This window comes from Centroberyx gerrardi, chromosome 1 (genome assembly GCF_048128805.1).
Source record: "Centroberyx gerrardi isolate f3 chromosome 1, fCenGer3.hap1.cur.20231027, whole genome shotgun sequence".
NCBI lineage: Eukaryota > Metazoa > Chordata > Actinopteri > Beryciformes > Berycidae > Centroberyx > Centroberyx gerrardi.
Window position 1 is genome coordinate 17,494,796 of NC_135997.1, and position 20,341 is coordinate 17,515,136.

General features: G+C 40.2%; 1 protein-coding gene across 6 annotated transcripts in view; it reads left to right on the plus strand.

The window, feature by feature from the left end:
- Positions 1 to 599: 599 nt before the first annotated feature.
- Positions 600 to 20,341, plus strand: part of furina (furin (paired basic amino acid cleaving enzyme) a) — an 89,469-nt gene continuing 69,727 nt past the window's right edge. The window contains exons 1-2 of one of the 6 annotated variants that reach the window (XM_071922772.2): positions 600 to 733; positions 10,927 to 11,256. In XM_071922772.2, the coding sequence (XP_071778873.1) occupies positions 11,047 to 11,256 (210 nt within the window). In that variant the 5' untranslated portion in view covers positions 600 to 733; positions 10,927 to 11,046. Of the gene's footprint in view, positions 734 to 974; positions 1,287 to 2,811; positions 2,897 to 4,915; positions 5,037 to 10,595; positions 10,647 to 10,926; positions 11,257 to 20,341 lie in introns of those variants that run through there. The other 5 variants (XM_071922763.2, XM_071922788.2, XM_071922780.2 and 2 more) reach the window with 5 other exon arrangements.

Sequence of the window (20,341 nt, forward strand, 5' to 3'; positions counted from 1 at the left end):
GGTTCCAGTGGGTCCTCAACAAAAATGAGGAATAGTTTAATTTTGCCGTTATGTCACGAAATTCCACTTAAGAGACTGTTGACTTGCTAAACATCAAGCATTAAGAATCAAATAAAAGACAGTTAAACAAATCAAATACATTCAATCATAATGTATGTATTACGATTACATGTTATGCATCAAATACCACCTGAAAGCTAGCTTTAACATTTTATGATTTTCAGTATTGATAATATACAGTATAACACTACATGAAATCTCAGATACTGTATGTGGTTAGAAAAAACAAAAAAACATGGAATTTCACAGAATTTAATTGAATTAAATTAAACTTCCTGAAATTCCAATTCAATTCCAATTCTTTCTTTTTTTCAAACTCCAACTCCAATTCCTCAGTTGAACTGGAATTGATTCACGAATTGACCCCAACCCAGGATGTCCCGGGGTGCACTGCGGTCTCTGACCAGTAGATGGGGCTGTTACAGTGGCGGTGGCTGAACGACGGTCAGCAGAGTAGGTGTGCTCAAACGTTTGCACTTTGTCCATCGCAGTGACGTATTTCCTGGGGGTTGTGCGGACCACTCAGCGGTGTACCAGAGGGGTATCATGACTATTTATAACCAACAATTTTCTGTTATCATTTTTTCACTCGTTTCGCCGTGCCGTCGCGGGCTCTAGTGCCGTCGAGTGAAACAATAACACGCCGGGTCGAACACGATGTAAAAGGAGGCTGGTAAGTCGTACGTGTAAAGTTTCCCCGCTATATTTCTACTTGTTTGGGCTGCGTGGCGAGTTTTCCAGTTAGCTAAGCCCTGTATCCTCGGCCCTGGTGCCAGCGGGACCCCGAGAGAGGAGCGCAGGTTGTGTTATTGATCCTCGTTGCTGTCAGTGTGTGTGTGTGTGTGTGTATCGGCTCGGAGGGGATCACACACGCCGAGGTGACGTCGACGGCGCCGCGTCCGGTTTCTGTGGTTTCCTGCGGAGTGGGTGCTGTGGTGAAAATTTGTGTTTAGTGATCAATCGGGTGGTCGGATCAGTAGAATGTGAGCAAGTGAGGAAATCTGCGGGTTGAAAATGTTCGGGAAGGGCTGGGCGAAAGACTGAGGAAGAGGAGGCACGTGTGAAATAACGCAGGTCAGCCTACGTTGTGTCAAGTTGCAGATAATAACGCGATACAGTTTCAGACATATTGTCAGCAAAGGAGTCATCAGATCGGGAGGAAAGCCGAGGTCCAGCCACGGGGCGATGCCAAACCACTACATGTTGTTGTTGACTTAACGTGTGCGGTGAGTCATATGATTGCAAACTAGTGTAACGTTACTCCCATCAGCTGGTATATTAAAACGCCTTGAAGTAGCCTAACTTTAGCCCACAAACAAAAAGTGATTAGCGTTAGGCCTGAGCGTGAGAAGTTTCCCTTCCTCCTGAACTGTACTGCGGTAATCTCTGCTCGCGCAAACATTTAAGGCTCTTTGTAAAAACAACACCGCTGCTGAGGGACGTTGCTGTTTCCACAGAAGTCTTTATGCATGCAGTCGACAGCAAAGTTTTGTTGCAGTCTTTTTATATTTATTCTAGTATCCCAGGGATTTTGGAGATTGTGACACATGTGGATTCCTCAGGAGTCAATCCTAGTGACCTTTGACCATCTAAATGAATCAATCCAGCTCTGAGAAATACCGCTGTGGGCTTATTGCCATTTTGATTATGCCTGTATCATTCAGATTGTTAAATATGTGATTATTGGTTATATATTAACCTTCCTTGAACGACTACCACGGTCTACATTTGATTTAGGTATGTTGTACTTTTCATTATAACGAAAAGCTGGATTGATGTGAATATTTTCTTTTAAATGCACATTTTGGTACATTTTCAGACTGATTTAAACTCCCACAGTTAAAGAGCAAAGTCTCACTGATCATTCGCTATTCAGTCTCACAGTCGTTTTGTATAGAAGTGTGTCTGCTCCATTATGGGAGCTGAGCACCCTGTCATCTCTGCCTCCAGTACTCATACCTTTGTGGTATACTGTACCTCCACAGTAATGCGTATTGTATTGTGTGTAATGTATTGAGCTGCTGCTCATTATGGATAAACAACTAAACCAAGGTTATTGAGTCCATTGCATGCAGTTACATGCACCAAATGAAAACAACATATCTCAGTTAGACAAGGTACATTTATCTTAAGGAAAATGTCTGTAGGCTTACTTGTCTGTGCAGTGTGGTACAACCCTTTGTACTGTAGTAGTGCTGTCAAGTTGAGTGAGCCTTGCCTTATGAAGCAATAAGTATGCTTCATAATTGTATGTAACCTTGATATTTTCTTCCTTTTTTCTTTTAAAAAAAGCTTAACACAGGACAGGAGCTGAAAACTGGCAATAGCTATAACCTCTGTATGCAGAACATCAGTTGCATCAGTTGAAGTGCCAATATGTTCATTTGCATTGTCCCTATCAAATAAACTAATGAATAAAAAATAAATAGTATACAAGTACTCTAAGGAAATGCATGTATAATAGTTCTAATCTCAGGAAAAACCAAGTTGAAAAACCAAAAAGATTTAAACCCATTATAAGTAAGTAAAACCGAGAAAGAAAGGACAAATATAATTTTAGCTGTGTGATGGAAAATATTATGTAAGTGTATGTGTGGAGCACTAAATGATCTACGTGGGCTTTGTAGCTGAAAGTATGAAGAAGTAGTTAGAGGACAAAGCTTGGGCAGAACAAAACGCAGCAGAAGTATGAGGAAGAACAGAAGTGTGCCTGGAAAGCACACTAATTGTCTGACAGTCAACCCATTAAACCTCAAATGGGGTTGACAATATAAAATGCCTTTCAGAATATTTTCATTATTATTCATAACAAAAGACTCTTGCGTCAAAAGTTAGGGTAAGTCAAAAGCATTTTCTATCGAGGTCCTTGAGAAGAAATCTTTGACGGGTAGAGTCCTGATGCTGCAGATGCACTAATTTAAATGTTTTCTCTGCGCTATTCAGCCTGGTGAATATTGCATGGTATCTAAAGGCTTTCTTTACATACAGTATATCTCATCCTTTCAAAACTGATTCAGGCCCTGGCCTTCTGCAAATAAGATTACTTTGCTGTTGCTGTGGGTCCGATAGATTTTTTTTTTTATCCAAAGTGTAGGCAGCCAGACTTCTGTTTGAATAAATATTTTATATGGTAACTTTTTTCCAAAACATTATAATATAATATTATAGTATAGACATTTGCAGCTCATTAATCATTAGAGTCTAATATCTTAGTTGCGCATAGCTACCTAGAGGGCAGAAACCGGACCGATAGCCACACACATGCACATTTTTCTCACATATTACAGGCTCCTTTGTTCTTCTAATCCATGCACTGGTTATGCCTACTGTATTTCAAACATGTAGATTGTTTGGGAATACTGGACAGTCTGTTTAACATTCAGACATTCTCTTTAAGACCCTAATTCATACTGTTAGAATAAGTGCCCTTGCCAAGGTGTTATTACTCATGATATCGGTTTTATTGCAGTTTCACATACAACATCACAGCACATAACTCAAATCTGACAGTAAACAAAGCACACATATAATAGTTTATGTAAAAACACAAAAACGATAAAGTTAAAAGCATGGTCATCATGATGACAGTGATCAGAGTCTTGTTAACTACCACAAAGTGCATCTGTTTGAATTTTGTAGCCTTTTGTAAAATAGATAGCCTTGGCCTATGTAAGCTTCAGATGTTGCAGCACTGGCATTTATATATAGTCATGAAGGTAGATATTGTGGTAGTCGTGTTTCAATAGTAGTAAGCCATTATAGTCTGAGTACAATCTATATTCAGAGTGACAATAGTCACCCTGAATATGAGGAATTAAGGCTTCTACAGATAGTAAGCGGTACGCCTCCTGCAGATCTGAGCGGCTCTCAGTAACACTTCCCACTTGCCGTGTGAACAGACAGAACAGGCAACTCCCTCTTCGATTTCCACAGAAATCTCACCCCAGGCAGGTGGGTGCTTGTCCCACAAAGAATATATAACCTGCATATGACCTGATATCAACTGCAACATCGAAAAGTTTTAATTTGTGTAGTAATGTTTAGTTGTAGAATTTTAATGGTGCAATTCCTGATAAACCCAACCTTTGTACTGATGCTCTGCCATGCAAATACTTTTTTTTTTCCATGTCACTATTCAGGCAACAATTACGTAACTCAAGGAAGTCTTTGCACTGGTATTTCATTCCTGCAGCACATACCGTTCAACAAGATGAACCTGATGTGTTCCCGAGCCTATTGTGATTTTTGAGTCTGGCTTATAGCAAGTGCATTAATTAATTTAATTTTATCAAAACGATTACTGTCATTTCATCAGTTTGCCACCCAGGCTGCCTGTCATTTCACAAAAGTTGTCCCTGCGCTGACAATACTTGAATGTTCCTACCAGAAGATGTTGATTCCATGTGTGGCACGATGGCTTGTGGGACCTGGCAATAATTACTAGACATTCAAATGTGAGCAAAGGGTCATATGGGCTTAATGCATTTTAGTTTATTTTATCTCAGCAAAATGTGAATAAACTATAATGAGGTGTAAACCATTTCCCTTTCAGACTTTTTGATGAGTTCTGTAATAAGACTGGCCTCACAGACATACTTTGGATTTAATGACACTCTGCTAATTTTAATTTGACGTAGGTTTTCTATTATAACCTCTATTATCGCAGTCTGACATATGGTATCATTTACTGTGGTAACACTAAAAACCAGGCACAGTTAGATAGTTGCCTTCTCCTTTGTCTTTTGCGAGCAGTAAAGTAGTTGGGCTTGTGTTGTTCCATGGCGTGTGGTTTTCACATTGACGTTAAGCAAGCTGAGTGGTTGAGCGCCCAGATGAGGTCACAGGCGTGTGCACTTTGAGCCATGCGTGTCTGGAAGTTAAACAGAGGCTTGGGAAGGTGCACACTCTATTTACATGTTGCATCTGCTTCATTTTGCATCAGAATAAAATCCCGTCTCAGGAGAAAGGTGAGTGAGGTATCTTACCATCGGATTTTTTGGTATTTGGTTTTGGTATTTTTTTTGCCTTTTTTCAGTATAGGCTATTCTGACTTTTAGAAGTGTCAAGACTTAAATACCCTGATGAATGTTGCCTTAACTCAGTTTTGAGCCTCTCAAAATTAAGGCTATTTCAGATAGGCAGTAATGTTTATTTGATAGTTTTCATTTTCATTGTGAATTGAGCAGATGATATGAAGGTGAAGATGGAACTTATGCTTGCTGTGCTTCTTTTCCTCTTGTTTTTGTTTTTTTGTTTATGTTTATGTGTTTATATAATAGGCTTAGCTGAAGAGGAAGGAATATTTAAAAAATGGTGGACGGGTTAGGATATTGTTAAAGGTTGGCATGTTGAAAAGAGTTGAAGTTTTGAAAGACACTTCTGGCTTCTCATTTCCCTGCTTGGTTGTTATATATGGTGCTATGGTGTTTACTTATGATAATTGTCCCTGACATGAAGCCAGCTAACGTTCTCCAGATGTTTAAAAAATGAAGGTACAAACCAGGTAAAAAAAAGCAAAAATGAAGACGTGGCCACCACATGAGACTGTCATGGAAGAGATGTACTAATGCAACACCATCACTAGGCCATTCGGCTGTATTTCACAACAGATGGCGTTTAGGACACAATGCTGTTGAATGATGGCTTTAACCACTAATTGGCTTTTGTATGTCCAAAATGTTTGTTACTCATTCCCAGGTGCGTTCTCAGCCTTTTCTTTGAAACAGACATTGTCATCACTGTGCTGACTGTGACAAAAGTCATTGTTCCTTCTATCGTTCAGTTCAGTTATCCAGTTAATTCCATTTACAGGTTAAAATCTATAGTTGCTATGCTTTTGCATGCCGTAAAGTCCTAGTTTTTATTAAGGAGGCTCAGTGTAGTAATAACGTCGTTACTGACACAATCCCACAGTGTCTGTACACTTGAGAGGGCAGATGTGAATGAATATTGGAAACACCTGTGGTGTTCAGTGTAGAAATGCTTAAGAATTTTTGCTAAATAAGTGAGTTAGAATGGTAAAAAAAAATGTTTTGTGCTTGGATTGTGATTTACACAGGGAGGGAATAGTACTGTAAAATATCCTTGGCTTGGATTAGTTAGCAGTTTGCCAACCAGGCTGACCTGGAAGCTCGCTGCTAATTTTACAGTGAAATTACCTGTTGGTTCACAAATCCATCTCGCCTATATGCATCGTTTCGCCTGGAAAATCTCTCAGGAAATAGCTGTAAAAAGTACACTGATCACTCTCACTCTCATCTTTTCAGCTGTTTTTTAATAGTGTTATTTTACTTTACGCCAGCTAACATTCTTATCAGTTCCACACATGCATCTATTTATTGCAAACAGTTCAAGGGGTTAAGTGTTGCTATAAATTGCCAATTACAAACAGGATTTGTTTGATATGTACATTAGCCAGTTGTCTGCCCCGGGGCTAAACAGCGCTAGCTGAGCAGTGACCTCCCCCGATGAGCAGATTTGTCTTATTTTTGCTTAATTTTCTGTGACAACAGATAGGCAGCATGTAAGAGGGAAGTTATCTGTTGCAGTGGTGAGTCGGTAGCTGATGAAAGCTTGTCCAGATGACTTTTGACAGTAAATGTGTAAAGTATAGCATGAAAATGTGTTAACATTATGCAAAGGAGGAAAAATTATTTAATCCGGACGTAATAGCAGTAACATGCCGAATTAGGTGCCGATAAGTATGATGAAGTACAATTTAGGCTAATAAAATTTAGCCAAAATAGCTAAGGCTTTAAATAATATAGCAAATATTTTATAAAACTATAAATTCCATATTATATTACTGAAAAAAGTAGGCATATGTTGATTTTCATCTGTGGTGTTTTATAGCTTGGCCTGGTCATGCAATGTATTGTTTGAGATTACTGCAATCTGAAACTTCCTGGTAATATACTTAATCAGTGCTTGAGTACACAATCAGAACAGGTACCACCACCACTGGGGACATCTAGTCTTGCTTCACAACAAACTCTCCAGTGAAAGTCCTTGTCAACAAACGGATCATTCCAATGTTTTATTTGTTTTTATGACTTACGATGTTGCCCTTCCTTGCACTTTTGAAGGAAATTAACATTGAAAACTGCTGTTTGCCTTGCAATTTTTCAGCGAATCCACAACAAAATGAAGCAGTCTTTGCTGGCAGTAGTTATTTCCCATTCAGAAGAATTTATATTCTGTCCTGACTAGGGCTGAAACGATTCCTCGAGAAACTCGAGTAACTCGATTACTAAAAATCATCGATGCAAATTCTTTGCATCGAAGCTTCGTTTAATCCATATAACTATATACACACTCAGTGTTTCGCACGGATGATTATTACTGTTGCACAACGCGCTGGAGAAAGAGAGAGAAAATAGCGAGGGGTGAAGAGAAGAGACAGGCCAGAGAAAACGACAGAAAGTGTCCAAAGTTTCGGATCCAGTGTTGCCAACTTGGCGACTTTGTAGCTAGACTTAGCGACTTTTCAGACCCCCCTGGCGACTTTATTTCTCAAAAGCGACTAGCGACAAATCTGCCGACTTTTTCTGACCATGGGAAGCAATGTTAATGTGTTGAATCCCAAAGCATTTGGCAATAAATTGGTTCGGCTGATGCCGGTTTTCTCTACTTGCTTGTCTAATCCAGAGGGGTCTGACGGTCACAGCGCTTCCCACACAGTGTAGCTCCCTCCCTCCGCTGAGAGCAGGGACTGTAGGATAGGGTCCACTTGTAATTGCTACCGGCGTACGCCGAAACTGGCCGGGTGGGCGGAGTCAGCACTTAATATTAAAACGGGATGAGATGAAGGCTAGTAAAGAATGCACGTTAATTATGGCTATATGTAATGGCTAGTTAAGAACGTAAATCAATATGGTGGCTAGTTATGATGTCCCTAAATTAGCTAAGTTTTGCTCAAGAAAATAACCACAGAAAATAAAATGCTGCAGTCAATTTGTGAAAGCCTGAGCTTCATTCATGTTATTATTATGATAGTCACACACATACACACACACACACACACCCACACACACACACACCTACTCCCCTCACAGTGATGCATAAAATACCCCAGAAAGCAAAATATCAGGTGGTGTAAGTAGCAATTGGAGCCTAAAATGCACCAGTCCAATACAGCAGGTATATTCAGTTTAGTTTGATTGCAGTGAGTAGGGTCAGCAGGTGTAGGGCAACCCTTCAACATAGTAAATAAATGTACATTAGCCAGTCTTATGAACTTGTATGATATTTAGGCCTAGTAATAAATATCAATAATAATTATCATTTCACCTCGTTTTCAGTAAATCACAGTGTCGTATGGACAGCTTTGTGCGGACAGCTTTTCTCTTTTGTATATTTACTATTGCTCTTTAATAAAGCAAAAGTATTTCTTATCCGATTACTCGATTAATCGATGGGATAATCGGTAGAATACTCGATTACTAAAATAATCGATAGCTGCAGCCCTAGTCCTGACTTCAACCTGTAACTGAAAAACTATAACCTTGGCTGTTGTTGGCAATTTGGTTCACTTACAGCTGCAGATGTGCCCTTGTCAAAATTCTTATTAAGTACAATTTTGGTAACTTAGATTAAATTGAAAGAACGCTTTTACAGTTTGAGCTGCACTTTAGGAATGCGGCACAATGACATGGTGAGTACAAATCCAGTGTTTCATCCACAGGACGGCCGTCCTGTAGACAGGCAGACTATAGGAGGCCCATTGTGCCTGAACAATGGTAGGAGAACCCCTGCCACACAGACTGGAGAAACAAATGTGACAGCACAGCGTAAGCAGAATATGAGCATTATATGAACACTTTGCCTGGCAGATTCATTAATCCTGTTAACTGCTGCAGCAAGTATGTTTCAGTCTAACAAATTGTTCCTACTCTGTAACAGTCAAGTGACTTTGTGCCCCAGACTGTCTGCTCTCTCCCCACTGCTGCCTCAGACTCATACTGCCTCCTTTAAGCTCCGCCCACATTGGCTAATTCACCTCGTAGTGTTAGGACCAAGGAGGTTTTAGGACCATACCTGTGTTTTTCCATGTTTTAGTCCATTTACTACAATTCACGTATACTTTACATTACTACCGACCATTTTCCAAAGCATATACTTTTTTTTGTTCGATTTTTGAATGCGTTTTTCCTACCTTCCAGGCAGCCATTCGTTTCCACTGATTTCAGTATGATGTGAAAATCAACCTACAGAGACTTCAAAGTTGCTTGAAATGGATAATCCATCACAGTGAACATCCCGCACGGGTTTATTTTTATCAAAGTGACTTTATTGCTGTGTGATAATTTAGTCTAATGCCATGACATGAAAAGTCTACATGTCTTCTGGTGTGTTCACATGCTGGTGGGAAGATCCGACATATGGGACTTCAAAGTCGGCTGCCAAACATTCACGTCCTATTTGGTGAGAAAATCAAACCCAGAAGACGGACTTGGAGATCACGACAAGGATGATGTGGATTTGGCTTCTTCTTGCTTTCAAATTTATGATAGTCAGGCTAACTACCAAGTAGGAAATTTGTTTTTTCCGATTTATCTGATAGCACATGAATTCCTCTTCCTTGGAAATGTTTTCCATGCAGACACCCACACAGCTGACTGTGCGTCTCTGCCAGAAAATAGTTACTGAAGAAAAGATTGTTTTTTACAAATTAAATTCAAACGTCCATGAGGTCTAAACCTGGGCATGAATGTTAGCCGGAGCAGCAGAGATTTTTAAGGTTGTTTAATCACCTGGACATTTGAATTAAAAAAAATAGGGAAATCGAGGAAATATTACAAAATCTAAAAAAAGCATGGTATGCTTTGGAAAATGGTCGGTAGTGACGTGACGCTAAGTATGCGTCTAGTGTAGTAAATCAGCTAAAACATGCAAAATTACCAGTTTGGTCGTTTACGGTGGACTGCGCTGTGCATCCACCTTCCCCGGGGCGTAGTCTAGCTTTCCAACCCCACTTCTCCTCCGCTGCCAACTCAGTCTACTGTATCTAAGCAGTTTCCTTTCAAATGCGTCATCTACAGTGTCCTCCCATGGCACTGTAAACTCCAAAATATGCAAGCCGCTGTGCCTCTGACCACAACACCAAGTCTGGCCTTGAGGTAGTGCTCACTGCTTCCTGTGGGATTATCAGATGTCTCCCCCAGTTTACTGCCTGTCCTTAGCTGGCCCAAAAACGCTTCACTCCTAGTCTATTCTCCCTCATGGACGAAACCAATTGGAATATCTTTCTAACTGTTGGCTCTCCTTTGGATATGTTGCCTGGTGTATCGGCTTTGGGATACACCTAGTGACACACATCTTGACAAAATATGTTACAGTTGCTATACCTGAACATAAGGGACAGGAATAGTCCTCACCCACCCACTGACTGAGATTTTGTGAGATTTTAGTGATAGTGCATCATATGTTGCCTGTACCTATAATGAATCTAATTTGGTTTGCCTCCATACCGCATACAACTCCCTCAAGCCAAGTGTCTTTCTCTTCTTCTCCCACTTCATCTACTGACCATCCAGTGTACCACTGAAATCACAGAGCAAGAGCCAGAACAAAACCTCAGAAATGGGGTAATTGTTCTTTGTTGGGCTTGACTTGAATGGTTTTCCCATGAATATTGACATGTTAGTGATATAAATTCCCCCTTTTGTGATGCAGTTTTTATGGTCATGTTGAGTCACGGGGGCTGACTCGACTCTGACTGACATACAGCTGCGAGGTAGAGATTCTCAGACTTTGAAGAATTGTTTCTCCAAAGCTTTGCTGAACTCTGGTGCAGATCTGTGATCTTATTTTAATTTGTTTCTTCCCTTACTCTTCTCCTTGTCTCTCCCCTGTCCTTCCCTTCAGGTCACCGTGTGCTGAGACTGTCCCCTTCGTTGTCTCTCCGCGCCCCTGCATGCACCGTGGGCAGCCCCGGCCTGTCAGAGAGACGCTGCGCTCAGAGACCGTGCTGCACTAGGAGAACCCATGGCTTTTGGCCCTCCATCTCCCTCTGTAGGCCCCAGGCTCAGGCTGGTGGAGTTGCTGCTAGCGCCTCTGTTGGTCTTGCTGGTTTGTGGGCTGGGAACAGCACAAGGTCAGAAGGTCTACACCAACACATGGGCTGTCCACATACCTGGAGGTCAGGAGGAAGCTGACCGAATCGCCAGTAAACACGGTTTCATCAACCATGGACATGTAAGTAGCTAGCGACAGCTTTGCCTCTTCATTCGGTCTTTTCCCAGAATTTGCAGTGTTTGGAAACACTGAGGAAGTCCAAGTGCTGAAGCACTTTTGACTGTTTCTAAGGGCTGTTGTTTGTGGAAATAACTTAAACTAGTTTTTCTGAGGGTGGATATATGGGACACCAGCTTACTGAAAAGTTACAAAAAAGGAGTTGAGCGTGCCATTGCTGTGTATCGAATAATAAATGACTTGTTAATTGTACACTCATTCATAATATGATGAATAATGTGTGGTTCATTATTATGTTTGGATACATTTTTATCCTTCCAAATTTTTGTTTTTGATTTGTCAATTCAGAGGTCCCTTAGGGCAGTGAAGCCCTAAATGGTTAATTATGTCACTCCATATGTTATTCAGCCTGCGGTCTCCATGTGACTGTTTGATCTTGCCGTCAGATACTGCTCATCTTCTTGTAAGTAGTCAACCATGGGCTGGAATCACACTTCACACGTTGAGTGTGTTACTCTGTGATTTGAGTTTGTTCGTTTCCAGTGAGACAATCTGTTAGCACTGCATCATTCTGTTGCAGATGCATTGTGGTGCAGAGCATGTGTTGCACGCATTGGATTTTTTTCTACCTTCGCATTGATAATACATGTGTCAACTAAAATGTTATTTTGTCTCGGTTTTATGCTACCTTTTTGGGAAGTCTTCCTCATGAAGACTGTTTGTTGGTGAATCGGTTGCAACAAAAGTTTATGTTGTAACACTACAACCGTGTCTCATCAGTTTCACCTCAGTACGTTTGAATTGTCCCTGCGTCGAGCTCTGCACAGAGTTTGCAGCAACACAATTTCATTACGGATTGTGTGTTCAGTGTGTATTCAGAGGGTCCCACAGCATCCTCCTGTCCAGAAAAGCTAGTGGGGTGTGAGTGGGGTCACTGGGGAGTTCATGACGACTCTGAACTGAGGATGGCAAAGCACTGATGACAGAATGCAACGGTGCATCTGCAGGAATTGGACTGATCTGATGAAAAACAAAGGCGTAGCTTTACAGTAAACTGCACCTTCCGTGTGGAGAAGACTATAAATTATAAGCACTCCTTGTTATAGGGCGACGTGTGAAATCAAATAAACATTTCCTGTGTGTTTGAATGACGTATTCTTCTTTTAAAACTTCCTGTTTGACTTGAATGGAAACTACTACAAGTCATCGTTTGACCTCATCCCTTCTTCTCATGAAAAGAACTCTTGTGCATAGAAAATGCGTCATCATTTAACATTTAATGGTACTTTTGTAGTTACCCATAGAGGTTCCTCCTCCTCATGGGTAGTAAAACCCACATCAAGGATTTTTTTTCAAGTGTTAATCATCAGTTATTCATATGTGCATACATAGATACTTAAAGAATAGAAGTTAGTCTTGGAAAATGAGACACAATGCAGTAAACATCGGCTTTTGTTTTTTTGCACCAGCACATTTTTGTCCGCACATCTCTTTTCCCAGTTTGGGGAATTGGAGGTAATTTTTTCACTTGTCAGAAAAAACTAACTTAATGCTATAAACCAACAGCTCGTTCTTATTGCAAGTTCAAGCTTGATTAATAAATGATCAATAATTATATTAATAATACAAATAACATGTAAAATAAGGATCTAAAAAGAAGTCCCAATGGATCTCATCCTCCTGGATAGACAGAGAAGCTACAGGAAGCTACCTAGCACAGCTTCATCTTGTACTCAGCGATGTGATCGGCTATTCCAAATAAACCAGCTGTGTTATTTTCCATGAGTGACATACATGTAGGATCTTCTGTTACCCATCTTAAAATGTTTTTGAACAATTGCATTTAAAAAAAAGGAGCTGTAACTTTATGGTTACATAGCATACTGAGAGGACAATAGATGTACAGACTCACACAGGTGTGACACTGAACTATGTAGTTTGTCTACAAAGTATAATTATAATTTTTGCAATGTTAGATGTGTGCTTGTAGTTTTTCAGGAAATGAGTCACACCCCAAAGCTTAATGGACAGAGAGGCAGCTCTTAATACAGATGTTTTGCTCTATAGCCTCACTACTTTTACAGGGCGGCAGACAGTGGTCTGTGTTGGACCGTATGATCTTACTGGTCATGACCAGGAATGTTATTTGTACTCTGAATCACAGTGTGCAGACTAATGAGTAATCCTACACACTGAAATCCTTTAACTATGTGTTGGGATCCAGACATTTAGAGGGATGTACTAGCAAACTGGACACTAGGAGCTGTGTTGGTTGGCCCTATCTGAGCAAGTGGGTTTAATTGTGCAGATTTTGTGATGTTTTTGAAGCGGGGGAGGAGGGAGGGAGGGTCCATTTTGGCTGACTAGAGCTAGTTTGATCAAGCGTCATTGGCCAGATCAGTAACTCCTCCTGACTAATGTTTATTCTGACCCTTGTTCTGGCAAAGCTACAATATTTTCTCTATATACCTGGCTTAAATTCAGGAGCAGAGTCAAGGGAGCATTTGTTGGACTGTGCTACCATCTTATTCACATTCAGAGTTTAGTTAGGCCACTGTCCTCTGTTGCCATTTACACTTCAGTTATCACATACACTGAAATACTGTAGCTTTTTTGCAAATAGCAAGTTTAAGCTACTAGTTTTCCAAACCCAACTTTTTACCTTTTTACCCTAGTGATAGTCATAAATCTTTGTTTGTTTTTGAGTGTGTTGAGCTTGTAGGTATTTGGATGGATTTGCTTTTTAAAATTTCAACAGGGCACCGGACTGTATGACATTGTGAGTTGCAACATTTCAACCACAAACGTGTTTCCAGGAGCTGAAAGTAGTTTCGACGTACCTCATTCTTTCTATTTGTTGGTGTGTGATGCACTACAGGATGCTGTCTCTCTGAAATTTATGCTTAGAACTCTGCCATCAGGAAACGGCTTTTGGCAAAATGATGTTACGTCAAACCTCTAAGGGATTTTCTTAATGTTTGACGTCAATTCAAGGTGTCTATGTGATGCTGAGCAGCTGCACTTGCATTTGTTTTTGAATGAGGCCACAAAGTCCCTCAGACAAGGTTGATACAAAATGGGCTGTTGAGGCAACCAAGGCCTTCTCACAGCCACACACAGTGACCGTGTTAAAACTACCCACAAAGGAAAGGGGTAACCCTTGCTTTTACGGTCACCCTAAGTACTAGGTATTTACCAGGTAAATACTAGGTGGTACAAGGTAAGAATAAAAAGTGAACAAGTAATTACAGCTGTAACTAAGTAGGTAAAATATAATGACATAATTCCTAGGAAATTTAGTTACACATTTTTAGGCTCACCTTTTCTATTACCTGTCAATTCAAGAGCAGCTATCTTGTAGGTACTGAAGGTTTATATTAACAATAGTCCAGGTTTAATAGTGTACTTTATAAGAATTAAGGCAATACTTTCCTATAAATTAGCTTTTCTTACATAGTAATTGTTCATGGCTGTACCCAGTTGGAAAAGGTTTATTAAACTTACCTGGATTGTACAAGAAAATGTTGTTTATTCCAATGGAATTACCAGGTTCTTACTATATCCCTTATATAATTGCTTATTTTCCTTTTCCATTCCACTAAGACAAACATCTACCATAAGTTCTGCAGTAGTACTAAGTAAAACATTCCAAATTACTTGGTAAGAAATGTGAAACTGGACTATAAAAGGAAGCTTAATTCTATGGTCTGACCAGGTTCTTCCCACACCCTTTCCCAATGCAATAATGACAAATATACTATACATGTTCTGCAACAAGCATTACAGTGTACAGACTTGAACTGGACTGTGAAATGAAGCAACACTTAATACTGTGGTATTACCATGCCCCTCCCCCAGTGTTACAAAGTAAAGCATTACAATTTACAGTGCAAGTAAATGGAAACTGAGTTGTGAACAGAAGCAACATTTAATTCTGTGATATTACAATCAACCAAGGGCTGACATGAACCCATCCCTAAATGTGAAGAAGTTTAAAATTTAACAGAACACAATATATCACAGTAGCATAACTGTCTGAATTCAGCCATTCCTTTTTCACATAATATATGTTAGCTGAATTTAACATGGACGAAATATAAAAGAAATGTCAAACAGTCCTTGCCTTAGGTTTAAAAGTAATGGTGCTTTGGCCTAACAGTAGGCCAAAAATGAAAAGTACATTTATTGGCATTTTCATTTTTAACGTTCTTTTACTTACTAGACTTTCACTGCAGTTGGGAACAAAAATTGTACAAGTGGCTATTAAGTGGCTGCTGTTGTGCTGGTGGAGAAAATGCTGCCCACGTAATGCCCTGGGTCTGGCTGTATCCCTGTAACACACCTGGCAATTTAAAATCAGAGGAGTTGGCACACAAGTGCTCTAACAATCTGCTTCAGCCCCAAAGCTAAATCAAACGTTGCATTTCAACATTAGCTGCCTCAAAGCCATTTCTCTCAACAAAATAAATTCAGTAAATGTTGCCATAAAACATTGTATAACTACATATTCACAAAACTGACCCTAACCAGATCATCCCTGACACCACTAAAGTCTGCAGATAAAAGCTGTTCAAGTCAAGCATTTTAAAACATTGCTTGATGGTTTTTCTTGTTTGCTGTGATATCGTAGTAGTGTCAAATGTTTAGATATTAAAGTTAGTATTGAAGTCAACATTTTGGTGTTGTGACAACACTACAAGCTACTGCCGATTAGCAGGCCTTCCTGAGAACACAAGGAGAACTGACAGCATTGTCATGCTAAACCTTAAAGGAAACGACATGGAACAATCGCATCTGTTCAGCCCATGGCATATTGTTTATGCATTGTCTGTTCATCTCTTCATTAACTTTGAAAGGTGGGCTATAACCACATCTGATGACTAAAATAAAGACGCGCTGCCCCAAATGAAGCATCAGCATTCCAGTGCATCCTTGATGAAAATGAAGCCATTGGCTTAGAGCTGGGAACGAACAACGCTGTTAAGCCTTTTTGCCTGCAGCTGATGGGAAATGAGAGTACCATCTTCATGAAAAATGTGTGGTCAGGCATGGCGTGTCTCAGCTGTGGGGTTATGCATGTACATATCAGTCTGCTGGTGTGCAGGTGTTGGATTTAGGTGGAATAGAGCTTCGGGGGAGGATCAAAGACTGCAGCTGGGAAGGTTTTATGGCTCTGATGATGGTTGTTTTTGTTTCGCCCTCCACTCTTCTGCTTCTACTACTACGCTACGGCATCACTAAACCCCTACCCTATACATGTCAGAGTCATATGTCCCGCTGCCGTGATACATGGTGTGGGACATCAGGTTATCATGGTGTCTGTCTGTCTGTAGACACATTCTTGTGAGCACAATAACTCAAGAACAATACATGATAGAAACGTCATACTTACACCACAGGTAACCCTTATAGAGTAGATGATCTGATTCGATTTTGGAGCACCTGGCTGCATAAATTTGCATGTTAATGAGGAAAAAGATTTTCTTGAAAGTACTTAATGCTTTAAGATACAGAGTTCGTATAAATACCACCCACATGTTATGTGAAGACAAGTATGTTGACATAGAAATATTTGCTAATAATGCATTAATTAGCGCAACTGGTTATATAGAGTATATCATGGTGATTATGGCGGGACATTAGGCAGCTCAAATGCCTCTTGTTTTTGTTTGGCCCTGGAGACTAACTTTGCATCCAAGACCTGCAACCCAAGCAACTAAGATGCTAGACATCCATTAATTTTCTGTCAACACTCACCAATCTAGGCAAACTGGCCAATGTGATAATGAGGTTGCTAGATGGTCCGTGAGGAAACCTTCGGGCAACGTTGCCTGGAAATCAGTTACTAACCTTGATGCACCGAATGTGCAAAATTTCTTCATTTTCAGTTTGACCCCCTTTTGCACAATCCATAGCACAGTTGTCATACGGCTTACAAATCCTTAAACCTTTATTCTCCCTTTTATCCTTATCTTCAATAGATGATGCCAATAAGGGATTACATAAAATGAAAAAAAGGCTATTAATTTTAACAGTAAAAGGTTGCCATGTGCAAGCGGTTGGCAAATGGATTACACCTTCCACCTTGACTCCAGGTCTAGACTGTGAGGCCATTTTACAAGAGGAATAATGAAAGCAAAGTTAAAGTAATCAAATTAAGAAACAGCTGACTCACAGTGGAGAATGGACATTAACTGCCATCTTGTGTTTGCATCCCCACTAGGTGATTATTTTACATTTTAAAGACCATTTCTAGCCCTTCTAACATCAGACTTGCACAGCAGTTTTTCAAGGGGAACTTAATTTTTTTGTGCTGCTGCTGGTTCCACTGTGCTTCCATTACACCTGTATTTAAATAAAGAGTGAAGTGGGATTAGAGGAATTACTAACGGTAGCAAGAAGTGATTAGAAGGTGTGACAAATTTGATTACAGGGGGACTGACACGTGAATACATCTAAGGAATTATTATATACTAATCTGTGAAGAGGATAAAACGACCACTAGATCAAAGACTTCATCGAAAAAGTGATCAGTCTTGCTCGCTGCTACAACAGAGCCAGCCTTCTTTATTTTCATCGCTGCTTAAAGAGGACTAGATAGATGCCTTTCTATAGGATTTCTTTTTTTTTTCTTTTAGATCACTGTTAAACTTTGCGGCTTTCTGTTTGTGGCCTGAGGCTTTCACCATCTATTCCATCCTGGTCCAGGTCACGAAAGCTCCCTTACCTTCCTGTTGATGAGGCTTGAAGCCTCAGCATTTAGCCCGGCCTTTTGCTATGTTGCGGGGCTATTTGTGGGCTAAACCTTGAGTTGAGTAGTTCACTATCTCTGGCTTAATGGTCTTATTGCTCTTGTTTAAAGACAAGTTATTACATTACTGTTATTACAGAGTAGTTAAGCTGCAGCTTTATAATTACAACATAGCTTACCTTTACAGTAATTGGGCTGTGGAATGTCGTCAGGCTAAATCCTGTCAGAACTGCTTTGTTTTGAAAGGGCTATTATTAAGATGCACCGTTTCCAAGAATGTGTGTCTTTTTTTTTTCTTGCTTCCCCCACCTGTGTTGAAAATCGACTGGAATGTGAAACAGCTTAGGGGCGTTCATTCATCAGAACACAATGTGAACCACACCACATTTTGAGGTTGCAAAATGAAGAATCTTATTTTCCTAAAGGACAGCCATGGGTTATTTATAACCAGAGGTGGAAGAAGAATAGTAATTAATAAATAAGTACTCATCTTTTTTCTATGCATTCACTTCAAAGTAGCATAGAGCATTTCTCAGAACCTTGCCACTTCCTTTCTGGTTAACACTGGCTTCTGTCACTGGTGGCTGATAAGAAATGCTGCGTTCAGAAGCTTGAGTGCAGGGGGGTTAGTCTTTTTAGAGGCCAACTGCTTTCATAGCTCGCTCTGCTGGTCCACCCCATGTAAGAGAGGATTGTGTTTGGCGTACTGTGCCCTTACTGTACTCCTTACTGGCACCACAGCACACTAGACCGAGCCTCAGACTCTTGGTCTATCTCTGCTATCTGATGTGCTGATTTTTCCCCCCTTTCTGAGCAGGTCTAGAGCAGACCCTTTCATGAGTGGATTAATATTCTATTTTACACAAGATTAAAGGAGGAGCAATGGAGATGGATCATTTCTGTGGTTGTAAAGTGCATGGGATGAAACTGTCCACCCAGTAACTCATGACAGAGCCCTACTAGACAGTCTATATAAGAATTTTACTTTAATCTAGCGTACAGTCTTCTCATTAGGTCAAAAGATATAGTGGGCAGATGAACTTCTAATGTACTCATTCCTCATTTGGTTTGTTGTTGTTGCCTGTATTCAGCTCATTGTCTTTTTTATATATTTATAAAATATGGAAATACTATAGAAATACTCTGGTATCCCTCCCAAATTGCCTTTGATAGTGCAAGGTCAAAAACAAGAATAAATGTTGGTATTGTTACTGAAAGGAGGAGGAACCTGAGACAGAACAAAGGAATTAAAACTGATGTCGAGTTGGCCATTTTCTCCTAGACAGGTAAGTGCGATTTGCATTATCTAACGTTTGTTATCTGGACTATTTCTATTGGGTAGTCTAGTAACTACCCTACTAACTGGATCTAATGCCTCATCTCCATTAATCAGAACCAGGCTGTGTGGAGCTGTGCAGGGCTGATCCTGATGAAGGCAAAGCCCAGTGGTTCGTTATGCGTTTCTACTATATACAGAACTAACCAGGCTAACATTATGTTTGTTGCTATGCTGCACTACTGCAGTGGCAGGATGCTATTTCATGTTATAAGCTGTTTGTCTGTTAATAAGCTAACTTTGGCTAACTTTAGCCAACCAGTTTGCTGAGAAATTCTGAATGGAGGACTTAGATTTGGTGTAGTTTTGTTGTATTTTGTTTTTAAATATATGTACAGAGAACAGAGTCACCTAACACAGCGCATAGTGTAGAGATATTATCACCCATCAGTTCTATTTATGATGATCATCCGGTCTTTTGGTAAAAGCCTTGCTAACGCACATGAGTAATTGCGCAACGTCTGTTCTGATGTGCCATAGCACAATTATTAGCTTTGATGGTACTAATCTGTAGCTTACAAGCCCCAGAGTGTAACCCACGATGATCCCCAGCCATTACTGTGTTTCATTTTTAGCTGTGTTGCACTGTGCACCATGTTTCTAGTAACGTAATTATAGAAGTCATGCCACAAGGCCATGAGTAATTTCTGCATAAATATACCACTCCTTACTGGCTTGTGTTGCCAGTGTTGAACCGTTTGAGAATTGGCTGCATTTGTTTTGCTCGATGAGAGCGTGTCTCTGCAGCGCTGTTTGGAGGCAGTCTTTGTTTTGATTTAGATTCATCATTCATCTTGGCACCTGCATTGGCTGCTATTTTACATGAATCTTACACAGTATACCTTTAAGAGTATTGCTGGCCAATTTTAAGGCAGTAATAATTTGGCTGAGTTCTTAGACACCCCCCCCTTTCATTTCTCTTTCTGTGAGAGGTCAACTGCCAGAAATGAGTTACTGGGAGGATAGTAATCACAACATGCACTTCACAACTACAGAAACTG